This window comes from Fonsecaea multimorphosa (assembly GCF_000836435.1).
Source record: "Fonsecaea multimorphosa CBS 102226 unplaced genomic scaffold supercont1.14, whole genome shotgun sequence".
Classification (NCBI taxonomy): Eukaryota; Fungi; Ascomycota; class Eurotiomycetes; order Chaetothyriales; family Herpotrichiellaceae; genus Fonsecaea; species Fonsecaea multimorphosa.
Genome location: NW_015971648.1, coordinates 92,229 through 112,158, shown reverse-complemented (window position 1 = coordinate 112,158; position 19,930 = coordinate 92,229). Strand labels below are relative to the sequence as shown.

General features: G+C 52.7%; 6 protein-coding genes across 6 annotated transcripts; 3 read left to right on the top strand and 3 right to left on the bottom strand.

Moving 5' to 3' along the window:
* Positions 1–765: 765 nt before the first annotated feature.
* On the top strand, positions 766–2,876 carry Z520_07068 (uncharacterized protein; the record flags this gene model as incomplete). Its single annotated transcript, XM_016777567.1, has 7 exons — positions 766–931; positions 1,003–1,019; positions 1,087–1,182; positions 1,279–1,447; positions 1,524–1,654; positions 1,704–2,226; positions 2,284–2,876. 7 exons carry the CDS (start codon positions 766–768, stop codon positions 2,874–2,876), a joined length of 1,695 nt encoding a protein of 564 aa, XP_016631077.1.
* Positions 2,877–3,132: 256 nt separating this feature from the next.
* Z520_07067 (uncharacterized protein) lies at positions 3,133–4,311 on the bottom strand (the record flags this gene model as incomplete). Its single annotated transcript, XM_016777566.1, has 1 exon — positions 3,133–4,311. The coding sequence occupies one exon, from the start codon at positions 4,309–4,311 to the stop codon at positions 3,133–3,135; it is 1,179 nt and encodes a 392-aa protein (XP_016631076.1).
* A 1,798-nt stretch (positions 4,312–6,109) lies between these two features.
* Z520_07066 (uncharacterized protein) lies at positions 6,110–7,045 on the bottom strand (the record flags this gene model as incomplete). The annotated part of the gene is made up of 1 exon (XM_016777565.1): positions 6,110–7,045. One exon carries the CDS (start codon positions 7,043–7,045, stop codon positions 6,110–6,112), a length of 936 nt encoding a protein of 311 aa, XP_016631075.1.
* Positions 7,046–10,652: 3,607 nt separating this feature from the next.
* Z520_07065 (uncharacterized protein) lies at positions 10,653–12,350 on the top strand (the record flags this gene model as incomplete). Its single annotated transcript, XM_016777564.1, has 1 exon — positions 10,653–12,350. One exon carries the CDS (start codon positions 10,653–10,655, stop codon positions 12,348–12,350), a length of 1,698 nt encoding a protein of 565 aa, XP_016631074.1.
* Positions 12,351–14,021: 1,671 nt separating this feature from the next.
* Positions 14,022–15,659, bottom strand: Z520_07064 (uncharacterized protein; the record flags this gene model as incomplete). The annotated part of the gene is made up of 1 exon (XM_016777563.1): positions 14,022–15,659. The coding sequence occupies one exon, from the start codon at positions 15,657–15,659 to the stop codon at positions 14,022–14,024; it is 1,638 nt and encodes a 545-aa protein (XP_016631073.1).
* Positions 15,660–16,429: 770 nt separating this feature from the next.
* Z520_07063 (uncharacterized protein) lies at positions 16,430–16,825 on the top strand (the record flags this gene model as incomplete). The annotated part of the gene is made up of 1 exon (XM_016777562.1): positions 16,430–16,825. One exon carries the CDS (start codon positions 16,430–16,432, stop codon positions 16,823–16,825), a length of 396 nt encoding a protein of 131 aa, XP_016631072.1.
* Between the last annotated feature and the right edge of the window lie 3,105 nt (positions 16,826–19,930).

Sequence of the window (19,930 nt, the reverse complement as noted above, 5' to 3'; positions counted from 1 at the left end):
GTGAATCTAGACAATGCATATTTTGACCCCTTCAGCCAATGCTGTGCTTTGGACCTAAGCAACACTGCAAGGCCCTGATAACGGATAAGGCCGACGACCCCGGATACACCAGAACAGGGCTAGCTCCATACCGGGCGGCATGTAATATTTCGCCCGCCGGCAGCCGTTGGCCCCTCATTCCACCGTGTCTGGTGCCGTGGCCGTCGGCGGTATTGTCAGAGGCTTACGGCACGTGACTCCCATATCAGCAGCCTCGCCGGCGGCGCCTGTGCAGCGGCCGGCGGCTCTATCTTGCCGTGCTTGCACCCCAACCCACCACCACGGCTGCAAGCCTGCAACCTGTATCTTGGATTCCCATCTGGATCCTGTCTCTATCACAACTCACGACCCCGGATTTTGATCTCTCCAAGAACCTGGATGGGTCTGGATCTGCAGATCTAATGACCTCGGCGGGCCTTCGACCACAATGCCGCGGGGGCCTATCTCCCTGTTCGCCTGTTGACCCTCGTGGCTCCCTTGTCTAATCTGTGCATGCCCCACCCAGGTCGTCTATCCTGCAACAGACAGCAGTCCAGCCTTGAGATAGAATTTCTTCCAGCACGCGAGCTGAACGGCTATATAGATCCCTCTGTTTCGCCTCCTGCTTTGTGTCTGAAAGATTCTCAATCCTTTCCAACAACTCTACTCAAGTCCCATCTCTGACCTGACCTGACCTCACCCGAACCGACGCAAACCTGTCAACCTTGGTCCGTGACCTCTGACAACATGGTCAACTTCTCAGCAGAACGCTTCTCCCCGAAGCGCCTCTCGCCCAAGCGCATCAAGGCCAAGATTGAGCCTCAGCTGCACTGGAAAGTCCCTATGGAACATGGAATGTACCAAGACCCTCGCTGGTCTAACCCAGATCTCGACCCTATCAAGCCTGAGGATCGTAAGTCCCTCTTCCTGGGTCGCTGTTCAAACACTTCGTCCATGTGAGTCCTAGCTAATTGATGTCCGCAGGTACTTGGGGTGCTTTGGTACGTGACCCGTTCACAGGCTGCGGAGCCCAGTCATGATCCCCCAGACTGACTTCCCTCCCAATAGGACTATTGGGCATATTGGACCAGTGATATGCTTGCACCTCCCCTCACATCCACCGTGTCGTCTGTCATGAGCTTGGGTTTTACTGCTCGCGAGACGGTGAGTATCCTGTTTCTATACCAGCCTGGAGGAGCACTATCCCAGAGCTCTGCCCCCTGTCCAGGAGTTTTTCTAATGCTGACGACAAATTGGTAGATTCCAATCGTCTTTTGTGGCTTCGCGTTATGCTCTGGAGCATTGACCCTTACTGGAAAGATGGGTGCCCGATATAACATCCCCTTCCCAGTGCTGGTCCGCTCTATTTTCGGAATGTATGGAAGTTATCCAGTCATCGTTCTCCGCTCATTCGTGGCTGCCATGTGGAGTAAGTCCCCTTTCTGATCATCTAGCGAGGCTGTTTTTCGCAAATATGAATGTCGGGCTGACTTTCTGATGAACAGCCGCAATTCTGTGTGTCCAGGCGGGTGACTTTCTCAACAACTGTCTTACGGCGATCTGGCCCAGCTTCGCCAACTTCCCAAACCACTTGCCCGAGAGTGCTGGCATCACTTCAGCCGGACTCCTCTGCTTTGTGAGCATGTTCAACTCCTGCATCTGAATGGAGAACTGATGATTTCCAGTTCATTTACTGGATCTTCCAAACCATCTTGGCCTGTATGCCCATCAAGAAGCTCCGAATCCTCTTCCTGCTCAAGGGCATCATTGTTCCACCGACTTTCCTTGCCCTGTTCTTGTGGGCCGCCATTGTCACAAAAGGAGGTGGGCCACTTGTGACCGGACATGCCAAAATCACTTCAACCTATATGAACACGGCATATTCGGCCCTGACCGGCTTGAACGCGGTCATCGGCCTCTTCAGCTCCATGGCGGTCAACTTCCCGGATTTCAGTCGATTCTCCAAGAACAACCTGAAAGGATACAACCAGTTCTTTGCATTGCCCATCATTGGAACGTTGGGAGCGTTGACCCCCATCTTTGTCACCTCAGCCCATAGCTATTTGTGGGGAGAATTCCAGTGGTATATGCCCGCCGTCATCGCCAAGTTCGACTCTCGTGCCGCCAAATTCTTCACCGCATTCAGTTTCATGTTGGCGACTATCGGTAACCAGATCGCTGCTGGGACATATCCATTTTCCAATGATAGTAAGTCTTCGCTGGTCTTGTCAAAAGTCGAACAGTCACAGCTAACCAGGACCACAGTCTCGGGTCTTTGCCCCAAATACATCAACATCTTCCGCGCCACTTTGATCATCTCCGTCTTTTGCGTAGTGTCGAACCCATGGCAGATCATCAAAAACGCGTCCGGCTTGCTAGCCTTCTTGTCCGGTTACAGCATGTTCATGGGGGCCATTTGCGGCACCATGTGCTGCCACTACTACCTCATCGTAAAGAAGAAGCTCAACATCCACGAGATGTACAACGGCCACGGCATCTACCGTTACAACAAGGTCGGCATCAACTGGAGGGCATACGCGTCGTTCATCACACCGGTGGCTCCGCTGTTGCCAGGTTTCTGCAAGAGCATCGACACAAACCTCAACATCGGAGGCGCCTGGAAGATCTACACCTTCTCCTGCATCTATGGCTTCACCGTTTCTGGCGTCGTTTACTACCTCATCTGCACTTACGTCTCGGGTGTGGGTGCGGCGAAGATTGATGAGGCAGTCTATCCACCATCGAAGCCGCAGTCGACAGACGTGGAAGTGGGAGTCGCCCCATCGGAGGAGGCTTCGATCGACGAGAAGGCTGGTGTTGCAGTATCGATTGGAGCAAAGGAACTTGGTCCTCAGTAGATAAGGAGCAGCTGGCGATAGCGCTGGATTTAGTCGGGAGGGTCGCGTAGCGAATTTATCGTCCTTATTGGCGGACGACGATGCCGGTTGGGGGATTTCAGGAAACACAATACCCAGATAGTATGCTCACGAGATCTCCTTTAGTCTTTCAACATGAAGTAGGTATGCAAGCAAGATAGTCCATTTTTCCTGGCATGCCAAGTGACATCTGGAGGTTAGATTGCAAGTCAACAGCACAGGCCCAGCTGTGCCAACCCTATCGGTAATACTCTTTGGTGGTCCGTTTGACCACTTCGTACTCCGAGTAGCTGTCATCATCACGGTCCTCATCACGGTCATCACCACGATGATGATGGCGGTGGTGTCGTCTTCGCGAGTGGGCCCTCTGCGGAGGATATCGGGGTCGTTGTTCATCTTCGTATTCATATCGTCGCATCGTTTCCTCGGTGTAGGTTCGTCGCTGATCGTCCTCTTCGTCGTACTCATGGAGTCTTGGATCACTCCTCTGAGGACCGTACCGTCCTCGGGAGCGGCTTCGGCTTCTGTTGCGGCGAGTGTAGGCCGCCGCATAAACATCATCCTCGAATTCCCCGTTGCCAACAAGATACCGACCGGCCAAGTGCGCCTCGGCTCCTGGCCTTTCGTGCCTGCCTTCACTGGCATCGTGGTGACTGATTTGATCTCTGTAGAATCCTACGCTGTGTTCGCGCCGTCGTTCCATGAGAGAGGGCGGCGAGTTATTTCTGCCGCGCATTGCACTCCTTAGTCGTCTCGGCGGAGCAACATCGTCGACATAAGCGTCCGAAGAGCGACCTCGGCGGCTGGAGCGAGTGTCACCGTCGATTTCTTCCGTAACTTGGACGTCCTTGTACCGCACATCTCTCACGGTGCGATCACGTCCGCCGCCTCGAGTAGTTTCAGACACAAGCACATCGTCCACTTTCTTGGACACCGTCAATGGTGGATCACCGTATCTCGAGCGTGGAGGTCGCTCATAAGCCCTCGAATCCACATCAATTTGGTAGTCGCGTGAGTGTCGACGATCAAGATCGAAGACATATGCTCCATCGTTTCTCCGTTCGGGCCGAAGGATCTCATACTCGTATCGACCATTATCGCGGGGTCGATCAATAATCACAGCGTTGGAACGTTTGACATATGACTCGGCATTTCTATCGCGGCCGATTTCATAAGTCGTCTTTGTCGCACCTACCGGCGGAGGCAGCTGAGTACGTGTATCACTAGTCCTTGACCTCCGGTCAATCTCAATGCCATCGTCGCGATAATCTCGAGAGTATGATTTTTCCACCCGGTACTCGTCGTCATAGTCGTAATCGCGCCTCGGCTTTCGGGCGGGAATTCGCTCATCGACTTCATCTCGGGTTCGGCTCGAGTAGACAACCTTGTAGGAGCGGTCATCTCCCCGGGTAGACATGACTGATTTTTTGTGAGATAAGCTATGATCTCGATGGGTGGATTCGAACACAGGGACAGAATGAATTCGAGGGAGCTGAAAAAGTTTTGTTTAGACAGCACATCGGGCGATCTTTTTTCTTTTGTTGCCCAGCCCTCGCCCGAAGAGGCGCGAGGACTCTGAATGGCTCAAAGTTCAGCTCAGCCTGGACAACAATGGGCCATGTGCGGTGATCGGTTGACCGGTGTGACAACTGGCGACGGTGCCGGTCAACCCAGCGCAGGTGCTGGCTTGGTGCAGGTTGGCTCGGTGGGTGATTGCGCTGGCTGCTGGCTGCTGGCTGCGTCCTCCTGCTGACGTCATCCGCTGGTGGTCTGAGAACTGGTCTCGCTTGGTCGACTTGTTGCCCTGTTTGTACAATCACCGATCAAGCACCAGAAGGTCCCTCTTACAAGCTCTGGGCTGTCCTTGAGGATGCGGTGTACAGTATTCAAGCCTGTTGAGGACGCGCCGAAAGTCTCTTTATTGGGTTGAATCGGGCCATCCCGGCGGCAGTATCCCTTGGCGTCTGCTGCCCCTGGAACACGCCCTAAACCATACCGACGAGCCGAGTACCTGTGCAATTCGCCCTGGTCGACTTCATCTCAATATTGGCAGCAAACTATCAGAAAGAGGCTGTTCGCAAGTCCAATTGGAAGGTATCAGGAGGAAAGACGGCACAATGACAAAGAGAGCGGGTTGGATAAGGGACCCTGCCAGGTGGGCAAGAACAAATGGTAGTTCTTCGAGCATTTCAGGCCGTTCCAGGAGCATCCAGATGGAGATGAAGACCATCATACATCCTGACTGAAGGTGACAAGAGTGCGGCCTGCGGACTAATTGATGGTGAGGATCTGGCATGACTTTCCCATTTGCCTAGGGCCGAATGATCTGCGCAGGGAGCTTCTTGTCTTTCCAAGGGCCAAGCGTTCGGTGCCTGTCAGGGAAGCAACAGGTACGAGATTACAAGGAAGGAGCCTCACGACTACAAGTCGACCTGGAATTGGGGGTATTGTCAAGACAATGGGCCATGATCTCTCCCCGGGTTGATCGGTAGAGAAGCATGCTGATTGTGGAGATGTAAGTGAGCGAGAACATTGAATGACGAGACGGAAGGGAACCTGGGCTGGTGAGCAGAATGCAATAGACAAATGGTTTGAGCACGGAGATTCAATTCGTTCTCGCCTGGTGGCCTCTTCGATAGTATACAGGAGGAGTCTGTTCGTACACCAGAGCTCTAAGGCTGCTGAACCTGTGAGCCTCATCGAGCCCTTGTTCGCCGTCGTGCCTCAAGAGTCAACATGCAGTTGAAACAGAGTTTCATAACCATCTTGTTGGTGTGAAATGTCCAGCAAGTGTCTTTATCCCAAGGAGGTAGCAATCCAGCTAAGACTCCTTGGGATAGATGACGGCCTGCTCGAAGTCAACCAATCCAGCCGTCTTCTGAAACCAATGGAGGACAAGGCACGGTAGCTCATTGATAGCATCTCGCTGAATAGTCGAATCCCACCTTGAAAGAGCCAACTCGCCACCTTGTGTGCGACGTAATCCCCCCACAACCGCCGATCGCGACCCTCTTGCAAGGCCTGATCATCGCCGATCGACGCACAAGAAAGTATTGATTGGCGGCTATGGAAGTCCGTTAGTAAACTCAGACAACCATAACTCCCCACTTCGCCAGAAGACGTACTGGTTCGATATTGCGCCAGCATGTATGAATCGAGTATCTTCTGCAGGCGTTTCCTGGAGATAATTCGACCGCTGAGGAATTCTGTCTTTCTTAGACAACCCGGCGCAAGCCACGCGCAGCAAAGGATTCTGTTCTCGGGCACAAGCTGGGACGTGAGGTCTGCTCGGCCCGTATGCTGTTGGCAATAAAGAGACCGCATCGGTTGATGAGGTTCAGCAACTTGCGGTCGGGACCGTTGGAAACATCGAGACAACCAATAAAACAGTTGATGGCCTTTAGGTGCGTTTGAGCAGCCGTAAAATCCTGAAGGTACCAATTCGTCACACAGTGGAGGACCATTTCCTGCAGAATTTGTCGATCTGTTAACGTTCTCGTGGCTGGATCGGCGAGCTGCTCCCGTAGCCGCTGGAGGGACGGTTGCATATACTTGGTTGCCAATATCTCGAACTCCTCGCGTCGACTCGGTATGTCGGCGCCCATTCTCGCGGCTGTGCACGCAAGCATGGCATATCCGTGGATCCCTCCGACCACTCGTTTCGAGAAGCTTGAAAAATCCTCGGAAGAAACCAGCAGACGGAAGAGATCTTGGCTTTGCGACTGGCCCTGAGGATGTGCCTCATGCGTAAAGCACAGAGAGTTGAAATAGTGTAGCAACTCCTCAATTTCTGGAGACTTCGACGGAGAGTCGGTCCGAGGAGGGGAGCATACTGACTCAATTACACGCTCGGGCGTGGCCAATGCGCGGGCCTTGGGGGTTGATGGTGTCGCACTTCGCAGTGGCGGGGTCGACCTCGGCGAACGGTGCTTGTGACTGATGTGTTGCTTTCGAGAGGGCGGAGGTGCTGAGCCTAGCTCGGTGGTGTCTTCGACCCGGAACATGTGCAATTGCTTGTTCTTCTGGTTGCGGCATGACTGGACATGGCTTAGGATAGCCGACGCGTCTTTGCCGTGACATCTAGACAGAGACACAGAAGCTCTGTCTTTGTTAACAAACAGGTAAACCGTCGGATGCCCATTCTTGGACATGTCGACTGCGGAGGACATACGAGTCGGGTTTTGGACGGGGTTGCAGTGGTTCTCAGAGCAGAAAGAATTGGATCCATCTCGAGAAAGAACGAGAGTCGGAGGAGTGTAGATTTATCAGGTTTCATGGTGGACGTTGGATTGTACCAATTCTACCAGTTTAAGCCTCTCTCTTGCACCCAGATCGATGTGAATCTGATGCATCGGACTAGCGAAGCCATATTGTGCGCGCTTTCCTCTAATAGAGAAGTTGTGACCCTCGTCATCATTGGGCGAGAAAGCTGGGACGCCCGCCTAGAGGTTCTTGAAGGAGGCGATCGTTGATGGCGGATAAAAACTCCTCGGTGGTCACGCCTCAAAAGTCAGGACCCGGGCAAAAATTCAAGGCCAGGGAGAAGCGAACGTGGTAAATTACGATTGCAGTGTGTTTCCTCGATCGACAAAGATAAAAAAGTAAGAATGTACGGAGTGCTGAGTGGTACGACTGGTGGGCGACTGGCGACATGGCGTCCACTGGACCACAGGGTGACCACTGTTGGGTGACTGTCATGATCCTTCATCGCTCGCATCGCTCGATTGGCGAAGCTTTGCACTGTTCCGTCAATTTCCTCAGGGGGGCCTCCTCTTCATCCCCCTTTATCCCCCTTTGGACCTCGTCTTCAGCCACACGGCATGGTCGCCCAGCTGTTTTTCGCAGGTGGGTGTCAGGTTCTGGGTAACGAGCATGACTAACTGCCATCGGATCTGAAGCCCATTGGTCTCGGGAGAAAACCACAAGATCGACGATCAGGAAAATCCCCAACCAAACAAGCCAAACATCGGCTCTGCTAGCTCTGTACCCGGTACTCCGACTCTACAAACGCCTACCATAATACACCTGGGCAAGATAGGTACCTACCTACCTGGGTAGGTATGACAGAGCGTGGGGACGGAGCAACCGCCGAAGCTCTGGCTCCTCTCTAGCCCACGGTCGAGACCACCAGCGGTGGAAAGGTTTTCACGACACGACATCTGAACCGTCAAAGACATGTACAGAAGAGGACTGCTTCGACTTGAAACCTGCTGACATGCACTGATGATGTCCCTTTGTCTACGTCAAGTGCCCAAGAGAGGGTTCTGCATACCGACCTTGGTCACTACAGGCATACCTTGCTATCGCCAGCAACCGACGTTCAACTCCAGCTCTAGACCACCTGCACGCCTTTGCAAGCTGCCGATGTCAGTCTGCCCGGATATCGGTCGGCCGCGCCGCAATCCGGTCATCTCGCATCTTATTACCCAAGGTATCCTGAGACCATGATTGGCCATGCATGCTTACCAAGGAGGCCACCGATACCTTGATCAAGTTGTCATACTGATTCCCGACGGCTCTCTATATTCTTGCAGCCCCCATGACTCTCGCATTGCTTCTGTACTTCCGGAGACCAATCCGCAACGAGATTCCTCTCCGAGCAACTGTACTTGCAGCTAGGATTGGTCATGGTAATTGACGTTACACTTTGACTCCGTTGTGCCTGGGGACGTTGGTTCGAGATGGAAATGTTCCATGCCTCCACAGCTCCCGGGTATGGTACGTGTGCAACAGTATGACGCATTCTTCCCGTGGAATTGAGCCGAGAAAGTCGTCCACCAGGAAAGCTTGATCGCTAGGGTGACCTACTGTATGAACATCGTCAGAGCTCATGAGGCCCGAGCTGCGGATGGTGACCGTTCACATAAGTGCCGTTGGGTATTAACCAAGCACCTAGTGGCAGGGCTAAGTCGACAAAATGGGCAGGTAATTCGATTTGAGCACCACAAGGAAAACAAAATCCGGCACTGAAGCATATTGATTCTTCGTCATGTTTTGGCTGATGTATGGTTCCCTGACCGCAAGCTGCTGACTCCAGTTTGCCGAACTCCAGACTGCTCACTTACAGATCTAGATCTCTTTGCAGAGCTGTCATTGCCTATGGCCACGTTCAGTCGGACGTCATGCACCGACACCTTGTTCAATTTCTGGTGAAGACGGAGAAGCAAACCTTGGCACTTCCCTCGACAGTCTGATACCATCGCTTGTGACTACCATTCTCAGGATCGGTCGCTGAAGGTTCAAGTCCTTTTACACCCGATCAAGAGCCTAGGTCTCGCCCTGGTTTTGGCTGACTGTATGGCTGATTTCGAGAACGGTGGAATGCTCCAGCAGCAGCTGAGATCTGCCAGATCAACGACATAGCATGACCGAAGGGGGTGTCTGGTGTGATTCCTGCATGCGACTTGAACGTGGTAACCATTGCACCTTTTGGCTTCAGATATCGGATCTCTTGCGACATTGGTTTGGCACCGTGAGCAGGCATCAGATATCTCTGGTCAGTTTTGTGCTGCCGATATGATCACTGTGCCTATTTCTTGCTCCGACCTTTTTTTGCGAGAGGTCTGTTCCATGATACCTAAGATACCTAACAGAAAATATCTGTATAGCTTAGTGTGACACAAGATTTCCCAGATCTTGAAATCACCTTGTGCTTCAGCAACTCTCAATGACGTAAGTCTGGTCGCGAGGTGGAAGCGAGGGCTTTTGTATGGATCGTCTTCTGTAGTAGCACAGGCACAACTTCGTTCGAGATGTCATTCGGCGCGATGCTGCGAGCAAGATTTGTCTCACGTTAAGGACCGTGCCTATTGCGGGTAACTCTTTATCATTTCTCGTTGTTAATACCGCACACTTGTATGGCGGAAAGTTAGCAGTCGGGTCAAGGTAGCGGAAGTAGAGGAAGAGGGAAGGATTGCTAAGGTGATTGGCGGCGACCGATGCTGTGAGGAATGGTGTTGGATGGGTCAACCGGGGCGCTGCGAAGACCACACCCAGAACTGGGTTACGCCGCCTTCTCCTGTAAACCCAGAAGGTTAGTGCCTACGAGCACTGTGAGAGTTACCTAGGTAGGCTACCTTAGGTGCCAAGGTGCCTATCGAGCTCTGTAACTTTCCTCGCCGGCACCCCGGGTGCACACCAACCACCTAGCTCGCTAGGTAGCTAAGTACTTGGGTCATGACATAGGTGGGTGAGAGGCAGAGGTCCAGTACAAGTAAATCCGGTAAGCGAGGCAAGGCCTAGCTAAAAAACTTCAGGGGGTCAGCCACAAACGGCCTTCTATCGATACCCTCAGTTTCCCTGAAACGAAGATCATCATCTAAAAATGTCCCAGTGTCTTTCCTCTTGTGCCTATCAGCCTTGTTGGGTATGACTACCAAGGCAAGTTCCCGTGCCTATCACCGCATCCTGGTGACCGAATTGAACAGACGACCCTCCGACTGCCTCTGCGAACGATTCCATGCGCCATGATGATTGGGTCGCCATCGTGGCGCAGGCGCGGCAACCCGACAATTCCGAGTTTCTAGGCGGGTAACACTGACAGTGCGGGAGGAAGGCAACAAGGCGAAATGGAGAAGTGCAATGAGACAGTGAGAACAGCTATATGAAAGCTTCAACCCCCTCTCAAGGCAATCAGTCATGTGAGTAGTTCCTGACATTGCGACACTGATGCCATGTGGGAGTGACAGGCTATTCTCCTTGATATGAATTCCCAGTCTCACCCTGTGCAGCAGCTTGAGTACTCGCTAGCACTTCAGAATGCCTTTCTTCTTCCCAGACGCCCGCAAGCGCCGCAAATACACAGATCCTCCAGCTGCTGCTGCTCCTATATCTCCCCCAAACCCTCCCCCTTATGCTCTGAATACCGCTGCCTTCAGCTACGAGGAGCCCCTACCCCAATGGACGCCGCAGCCCGCCACATACTTTGCTCCAGCCTCGTATCCTCATATGACCTCGACTCTCTCTTTACCGCCGGCTCAGAATTTACAGACGGAGTATCGCGCAACGCCTCTGCAACCTCAACATACATGGTCACATCCGTCCCCGACCTATGTGGATGCTGGTCCTCCGAGAGCGTCCCTGCCGGTGAAGTTGCAAGAGCGGATTGACCACAAGTTGGGCGACGTCATATCGCTCATTGATGAAGATGCATTTTCGGGTTCGGAAAAAGAGCTGATGATCACAGAGGGAGAGGTTATGTCACCAACATTGGCAGAGACATATGGAGTGGACCGGGATATGACGCGGGCGCTCGGAGGGGTCGAGAAAATGCCACCGAGACAGAGGAAACAGACGCAACAGAAGCAGACCAATGTGTTCTCCAAGCTTGACCTATACATGAACTCTCGACTGCCCGTGTCTCTACAACCCTTTCGAGTCTACATACCAACGTGGCCGCTCCTGTGTCTTGCCGCCCAATATTCCAACAGCGCATACGTCTCTCCACAATCCTCGTCAGAGCGCAAGGATTTTGTCTCGGCCGATGGCCGACTGGGCACAAAGGCCATGGTCATCAAGTCGATCCCGTGTGACGACAGGAAAACCATCGTCTTCGCCATTCGTGGGACGAGTTTCTTCAGTGTGCGCGATTGGGGGGTCAACCTGGATACTGAGCCTGTGTCGCCGACCGGATTTCTGGACGACCAGGGAAATCTGTGTCACTCAGGCTTTCTGCGAGTCGCCCGGGCGATGGTCAAGCCGATCGCGGCCAGACTTCGACATTTGTTGGAAGAGAACCCATCTCGGACGAGCTGCTCACTCCTCATCACGGGCCATTCTGCTGGCGGCGCCGTAGCCAGTCTGCTATACGCCCACATGCTCGCAGAGACCGTTCAATCCGAACTCAACATCCTCACAGGCTGCTTTAAGAGAGTCCACTGTGTCACGTTTGGAGCTCCGCCCGTCAGTCTCTTGCCGCTACAGAAGCCCGAAACCGCCGACGGACGCTTACGCAAATGTCTTTTCCACTCATTTCTGAACGAAGGCGACCCAGTTGTACGCGCGGAGAAGGCATACGTGAAAAGCCTCGTGGACCTCCTGTCGCGGCCAATCCCATCATTGCCGTCCGTCGAACCGAAGCAGCAGTGCTCAGTGTCGACGCTGACGGCCCTCGGGGCGTCCATGTCGAGACTCGATCTCTCACTCGTACCCGCCCCGAAGAAGCAATCGAAACTCAAGCCCCCGGCGAAATCGAAACAACACCCGTCTCTCCCACTCAGGAAGCTGTGGTGGGATGTCCCTCCAGCGACCTTGTCGAATGCAGGCCGTCTCGTGGTGCTCCGCATTCCGGACCACCCTGGTGCGACCGAAGCGGACGTGACTGCGTCTCTGGTCAAGGACGAGCAATTGCGACAAGTCGTCTTTGGAGATCCTCTGGTCCACTCGATGAATCTGTACGCGACGAGGATCGAGACACTCGCTGTGCGGGCCGTTACCGGGCGGGGTGGAGCATGTTGAAACGACCACCTCGGGTTCCTTTAGAACACAGAAATGGGAGAAAGGAGGTGGGAATGTCCTCTTATTATCGTGGTGTTGGACGAGCATCGTGGACTGTGTCCACTGATACTCGCCTGCATTTCTCTTACTTTGGGGGATCCTGTATTAAGAACAATCACTATTCTAATGTCGTCAACGCATGTCATGTACGGTTCTATGTCGCGACAAAAGCAGGGTGCAAGAGGGCGTGTAATGCAGCTCCACGCGAAGCAATGCGAAGAGAAGGCAATACCATACAATAAATCTATATTATATTCGTCCTTTTTAAATCCAACACATCCATTAATTGCCCAAGTGAAATGTATGTACACAATGATACACTACCCACCCGGTCTTGGAAACCCCTCGCCCTCCGTCCAACTTAAGTATCAATGGGTTCTTCTACATACCTAGGTAGGTAGGTAGGATACCAGGTATCTACCTAGATAGGTGTGGTCATTCCCTTTAGAGTTTATATATCATAGCATAGCATATTAAATCAGATCAGATCAGACCATATATATATATATATAACCTAGTATATCATAGGTATGTATCGCGAACGATTACTCCGCGACAAAAGAGTTAGGTACCTAGGTATGCAAAGGTGGTACAGGGCGACAAGGCTGAGATTCCACACACACACACACACACACACACACACACACACACACACACACACACACATTCCTTCCTTCCTTCCCTCCTGAGGAACCTGCGCCGGCACCGCCTCCCTACCTACCGTACCCATCGATTGAATCCGCCCTGGTGCAAAGTTCTCTTCTGTCTCAGCGGAGGGGGATTCCGTAACGTAGGTACCGTGAATGCATGGATGGGGGACTTGACGTGACTTGGGTCAAGGACCTCGACTGGCAAAGATGAGCGATCGAGCGATCGAGTGCATGGGCCGCCCGGTTTCAAAACTCCGCGTTCCTTTGCCACCCAGTTTGCTGCCTGAAGGCTAGATGCACGGTTCTTAAGTTTTCTCATTCTATGTACATCCATGCACACCTGTACACGGCCCAGGTTACATATTACATACCTGGGTGGTCTCCTGACCGGGGCCCGAAGTCGCCAAAGCTTGCATTGCAGTGCCTCGTGTTTTCTCCCCTGCCTCGCCTGCAGAAGCCTAGCCTTTTGCGTTACACAAAAAGACGTCCTAATGTACATGCAATGCACCTTTACAGATACGTCCCTTCTTTCTCCGAGACCGACCCTCACCGAGGCCAACGACGACGATCCGGGATGGCTGAAGCCTGCTTTCTAACCAAAGCGATCGACGTCCTTGTGTGTCTCGACTCACACATAGAGCATTGACCGGATCCGGAATGTGAATGTAATGCTGCCCAGCGCATTGACATATTCATGGTAGATCTTTGTTCAGTGTTCCGTGTAGCCTGCAAATTGATCGACAAAAAACGAGGTGATGCACGGTGCTAGTCAACATGTTCTCAGCCTCTGCGGTTCGTCCAGCTGCAGACACCAAAACTACAGTAAGGGTGGTCTCGTCATGGTCTCGGGCTTTCAGTCGTTCAAGGTCCTGGGAAACAGACAATTACATACCAATGCCCAGAGGAAAGACCTAGTTTTGGCAGCATGCATGCCTACATTTCGAGCTGCCTGTCACTCAACAAAACAAGGAAAGGTTGCAATTCACGCGCCGACAAACTTCGCCTTCCGGCGGAACCCAGGCGCTCCCCAGTTGTTTGTTCGGGGATGCCGGCCCAACAGCCGAGTTCTGTATTGCTGCAGAGATGTTGGCTTCGGTGTCGACAAGACTTCTTGCTCGTGAAGAGGTGGTCTACCTCTCGGGCGGGCGCGGGGCGTAGGGGCCGTGAAATTTGCCATTTTCACCGAATCAGACTCGACCGGCTGTGTTTGAGTGGACAAATAAACTGAACCAGGGGACTCCACGCCTACAGATGGCTCCGCAGTGTTTGCTTGGAATTTTGTTGTGCTTTGTGCATGACCTTCCGGAGCCGGGATTGTAGCAGAGGACTCAGGGGGTAGTTCTGTCGCAGACACTCTTTGCGGTGGCGAGTATCGCACGTCCGAATTTGTGACAGAAGGGCCGCCATCAGCCATGCTCGTGTCTTGAGGTAGGGAGGTTGAAAGGTTCACCGCAAGTTGCTCTTGCTCTCCTGGAAGTATCTGACGGGTGGTCTCATTGGAGGTGGAAATACCCTCCTCCGCCAATGGCTCAGAAGGCTGCAGCTGAGTGGTGGTATCGAAATTGTCAGGGGTCCGGGGTCCTGTTTTCTTTCTGGCTGATTGTGTCGTAGTATTTGCCGGGTCTGAGCTCTCATTTGATCTTGGTGTAGTGACGATCTCGATCGTCTCCTGAGGAGTAGCATTGACGGTACTTGAGTTGTTCTTGATGGGCTTTGATGCTTCGCCGGCCTCACTCTCTCCTCCGTTTTGTTGAGGAATCTGACCTGCCGTGGTGGGTTCTTCGCCTTTTTCTTGTGCCGTGTCTGATGTCTGTGGCTCCAGGGTTGCTGCTAGCTCAGGTACTCGCACAGGAGAGCCAAACTCATCGTCAGCATTCCGCAGGATCTTCCTTCTCTTGCGATTCGTATGCTGCAGTGAAGGATTGGGCACCCCCAAGACTTGTTGTGCAGCATCAGAGCTGCTGACCACTTCGGGAGGAGCGTCGTCACCGCCATCGTCAGACTCTTCTACACCTTCTCTGTCAGCCGCGTTCGGAGTGACGGGACGGGCAAGCTGGTCTGCAGGCAATTCAGATCCTGGGACCATATCGTCAAGGTCTTCGCTGGTGAATCTCTTTCGTTTAGGGACGGATGCTGATGTCTGATTCGGTGACATCGGGTGCTTCGAGCGCTCGGCAAGTGTGACCGGTACTTCTCGACTGTCTTTGGGCCTGCCTTCCAAGGCGCTTCTATCGTCTGATTGCATAGTTCTGGCTTCATGATTGGACGAGGAATCCTCGAGCACGCCCTGAAAGGATGATTCATGGTGAGGTACGAGATCCCGGGGCTGGCTCGGCGAGATCCCTTGTCCATTTTCCCGGCCTCCAGACTGTGAAGTCTCTTGCTCCAGAGGATTTGGGGCTGCACCGTGATTAGGTGCTACGTCTATGACGACTTCAATCTTCTGGTTTGCAGGTGAGGCAAGACTCTTCCTGGAGGCAAGCGTACTCGCAGAAGGTGCCTTTGATTTTGCGGTGGGCGATAGTCTAGCATAGGGTGACAAGTCTGTGCCCGCTTCCACGGCTGGAAGGGGCGAGCTAGAGGCACCTAATTTGCGGTCCTGGGACCTGGTTGTCACCATTGTTGTGATCGAATTGAAGTCCAACAAAGACGCTGAGAAAGGATCAAAAGTTTGAAGTTGCAAATGTCATCGCCAGTACGCCATCTTATCTTATCTTATCCCCCGTGTGCAGCTACTGTAAAGTCGTTCGTCTCACGCCTCGACCAGCGACATCAGACAGACATTGTTGTTTGATGCCTTACACGTGTGTCGATACCTACCTACGTGGTCGGTACGAAGGTGGTCTTGGCTGAGCATAACAGATCGTGCCACTCAGTTCGTCCTCTCGTGCCGCTTCTCATCCACTACTATGTAAAACTTGATATGCTAATTAATACTTTTCGCATCCTGTGACGTGCTTCGATGCTACAGACAGCCCCTCCAAATACCTCCCAGCTCGGTTGCTTAGAATAATCACCATGTATTTGCTATGTCTTGACACATCACAGTTCCCAATTAGGCATGTTTTCCTCGTCCTGATAGAGCTTCGGGATGTTGTCCGCGGAAGTTGCTGAGCTCACTAAATCCCACCGGCCTGATTCCCGCGCCCTAACATATGGTGGTGGTGACAGTCAAGACTTCTGATTTTGGGGAAGGCGGGGGGACTGGGAAACCCAACATAAACCCGCCTCCTCAGCTCACGAGTCTACAGGGCATTCTCAGGTCAAGCACATGTGCCTCTCTGACAATATACGAGGGACAATATCTCTTCTCTTTGGTTCTTTGTGGATTGTCACGCTCTCACGGTCGTCCATTGCGGGATCAGCTCGGACAGGGACCAACGCAACGTCATGACCTCAGTATCCAAAGTCAAATCGCTCGATCATCTCGTCCTGACTGTCAAGGACCTTGACGCCACCATTCAATTTTACCAGGATATCTGCGGCATGGAGCACACCTCCTTCGTGACTGAACCCGGCATCACTCGACATGCGTTGAAGTTTGGCACTCAGAAGATCAACCTGCACGAAACTGGAAAAGAGTTTGAGCCAAAAGCGGAGCGTGTCCAGCCCGGGAGTGGTGACCTGTGCTTTCTGGTGGAGGAAGATGTTGAAGGCGTCCTGGGACGGCTCAAGGAGAGAGGCATGACCGTCCTGGAAGGTGCTAAGGTGGTTGAAAGGACCGGAGCTCAAGGCAAGCTGCGGAGTGTTTATCTTCGAGACCCCGATGGGAACTTGATTGAGTAAGTGCATGTCTGCCTCTTTCAATCTGCGCCTCTTGGGTGGACTTTGAAATCCTGAAGCTGCCCCCTGGCTGACAGTCTTCTCCTCCTCGGGGGCGGTCCAGACTGTCGAACCTGATGTAAATCTTGAGATTGCATAAACGAGGGAGTATGGTATTGGTGGTGGCAAGGGGAGGCAGGCTTGTCACCAGCAGGTCGACCTTTTCATCACCCCCTTAGACAATGGAACCATCGTCGATTTGAGTCCCCAATTTATCCGGAACCAGGTTCAAAAACTCGTTTGTTCTTGCGTCCAGCCTTTCCTGCCGTATTGAAGCAACGTTATGGGCGCTAAGGCACCTCCCCATCTGCTGGTCGACAAAACAGGCCGTGACGGGGGCTTGACAAAGTTTCCTTTCCCCTCGGAAATTTCACACCGTGGAATTTATGCTACAGACGGACGGCAGCTGAGCAGGGGCGTTAGGTTACGGCACAAGACCTGACAGGACCAACGAGCCGGATTAGGCTAGGGGCCTGAAAAGACGCGGACATTAACATGGGCTGTCGTAGTGACAAGAGAGTCCGTGAAAGCCGAGACTTGGTTCTCGGGTCAGTTGATTCCTAAGCTATGTCGCGCAGTTGCGCAGATGGTCTGATGGTCAACCTTATAGCTCAGATTGACTTCTTCCCGTTTGTGTGTGGGGTCTTCAACCTAATCGGAGCTATTGCCATCTTAAGTCGTCGTGTTAGTCGCCACCTGGCTTGCGTGAGGGTACGTAATAGTGCTGCAGGTATGTTTCGGATTAGGGCAAAGCTCTGCTAGAAAAAGGCTCAACAGGTCAGGATCTGATTTGTCCAAGGTGCAGGCTTCTGCGCATATCTCATAACTTCGAAAACCTGTGAATGCTTCAGGTGGCGTCCAATTAATGTTGATGGTGGTTGAAGCCCAAAGTGCTGAATATTTGCTATATCGAGATCACAAGCGGGAGACAGGACATGTGGATGGCCGCGTTGCTGGACAGCGGGCAGGTTTTGCGTCTGGGGACCTCTGGCTAGTTGGTGAGGGGCCAATTGGGCCAAGGATCTCGAGTCTCGCATCGATAACCGAGATCACAGCTCCCGCACGAGCTCAATTGTATTCATTCGCGGTCGATTGTAGCAGTAGGACCGACGCTCGTGCCATTAATCCCCTGATAATTGCCCTGGTAGAGCTGGAAGGTGGTTCACCTCTTGTCGTCGTTATTTGCTCCTGTTGAGAGGTTGCGGAACCCGGTCGGCCAAAAATACTCGTACGCAGTATGCAATATGCACTGTTTAGGGCGCCGGCATGTGGTCCTACTTAGCTTTGCATTCAGCGCTTAGAGCGCTCGGGTTGTTGGTCCGCGTTTCGTTCCCGGAGCCTCCATTTTTGCTTTTTCCTTTTTCTTGCCTTTTGAGCTAGTCCTCTGCAACTGGGAAAGCGTAGGAAAACAAGAACCATGGGTATACTCCAATAGTCCCAATGGCGCGAATGTTAGGAGCGGCTTCAAAGCGGAGGGACATGGGTCATGGCTTGAACTTTGGCCTTGGACTCGGCCAATTGTTGGATTGTGACCAAATCAAAGCCCTTGCTTGCATGTCGCGGAGTCGGTTGTGATTGGGATTTGACTATCTTGAGACGTGCAGGGGTTCCTGCAGGTTGCAGAGACATCGACTTCGTATTGACGCTGGTGATGAACTTAGCTAGACAGCCATAGTCACCTTGTGTCTATGTCAGTCAACTACCACCTCACTGCGCATGCGGAGCCGAAACTTGTAAGCCGTCTCTTCTGCATTTGGGGAACGGAGCTGGAGAGGTCACCCACACATTAGCGGTACTTCCGGGACATGTCGCCGATTGCCACTCAGCTCTCAATGACTTTCAACCCTCAAGACCCTGGCCGAGCTGGAATGAAGATCCTTGTCCGGTGTGGTTTGGGGAACAGATCTTCAATGCGTGGTGCCCAGCAGTTCAGTCATAATGAGTCCCAGTGAAAACGCAAAAAGCGACTTGTTTGCTGGGACAGACTAAAATACCAAGCAGGGGCGGACGTCGCGCCTGTCAATGCATCGAAGTCGTGTGGTTTCATGCAGCTCGGTCCAACGGCGATGGGGTTTCGGTTTCGAGTTGGGACACTGTCCTACACTGGATCGTTGTCAGTATTTTTGGAGGGCTAATGAAAGCAGGGCTAAAAGATATGCAATTAATTACGAGAATTGCACCTACCTAGATTGGTGGGAACAGGTGATGGCGTGATGGAGTGATGGAGTGATGGAGTGAAGGAATGACGGCCTTGGAGGGTTGGTGATGGGATTGTCAGTCTCCCTCCAACTTGGGGATTTCAGAATCACATCTCGTCCATCTTCCAGTTCGAGGACCATTCTTCCACATTGTGACTTGCTTGCCTCTTCCTGTCTCGAGCAGTCGTACTGAGTACTTCTCAATTTATTGCTCTCTTCTTTGGATACTGGTACTTGGGTCGTCGACTACTAGGTCCTACTGAGTTGGTGGTAGCTGGCGCTCCTCGTCGCCCTCTCACTCCTAGTCTTCGTATCACGATGCATGCCTCAACTCCACGCTTGCCCTATTTCACAGGTCGGTTGCGGCTGGCGTGTTTTCTACTTCTCTGTTCTACTTCTACTCGTAGGGTCAAGCTCCACTCAGCAACCCTTCCTCGATCAATAGACCTTACAATCGTGCAGGCGTGCTCGCCTAAACTAACCCTTCCACGCACCCAGCTCCATGCACTACGCCGAAAGCTACAGCTTCATTCTTGGATTTCTTTGGTGCGGGCTCGGGTGGGCTCCTTTGAATCCAAGTTTCGGAACTGCGGACGGGCCTTCACGTTTTGGGACTTTGGTTTTTTCGGTCCTGGAGGCGATCCGGTCAGCTACACCTCTCTCAAGTCGATACCGCTACTCTATCAACCACTGTAAAAGACCAAGGGGGCCGAGCGATATACACATCCAGCCATATTGTGCCCAGCATGAAGTGACCACTTCTCAGCTGGCCCCTTCACATGTTGACGCCGGAGGAGTCTGTGGTCGGCAGGATGCAACATCCACCAGACGAGGAGGGTCTCGTATAATAACCCTTGCAACCCCCGATAAA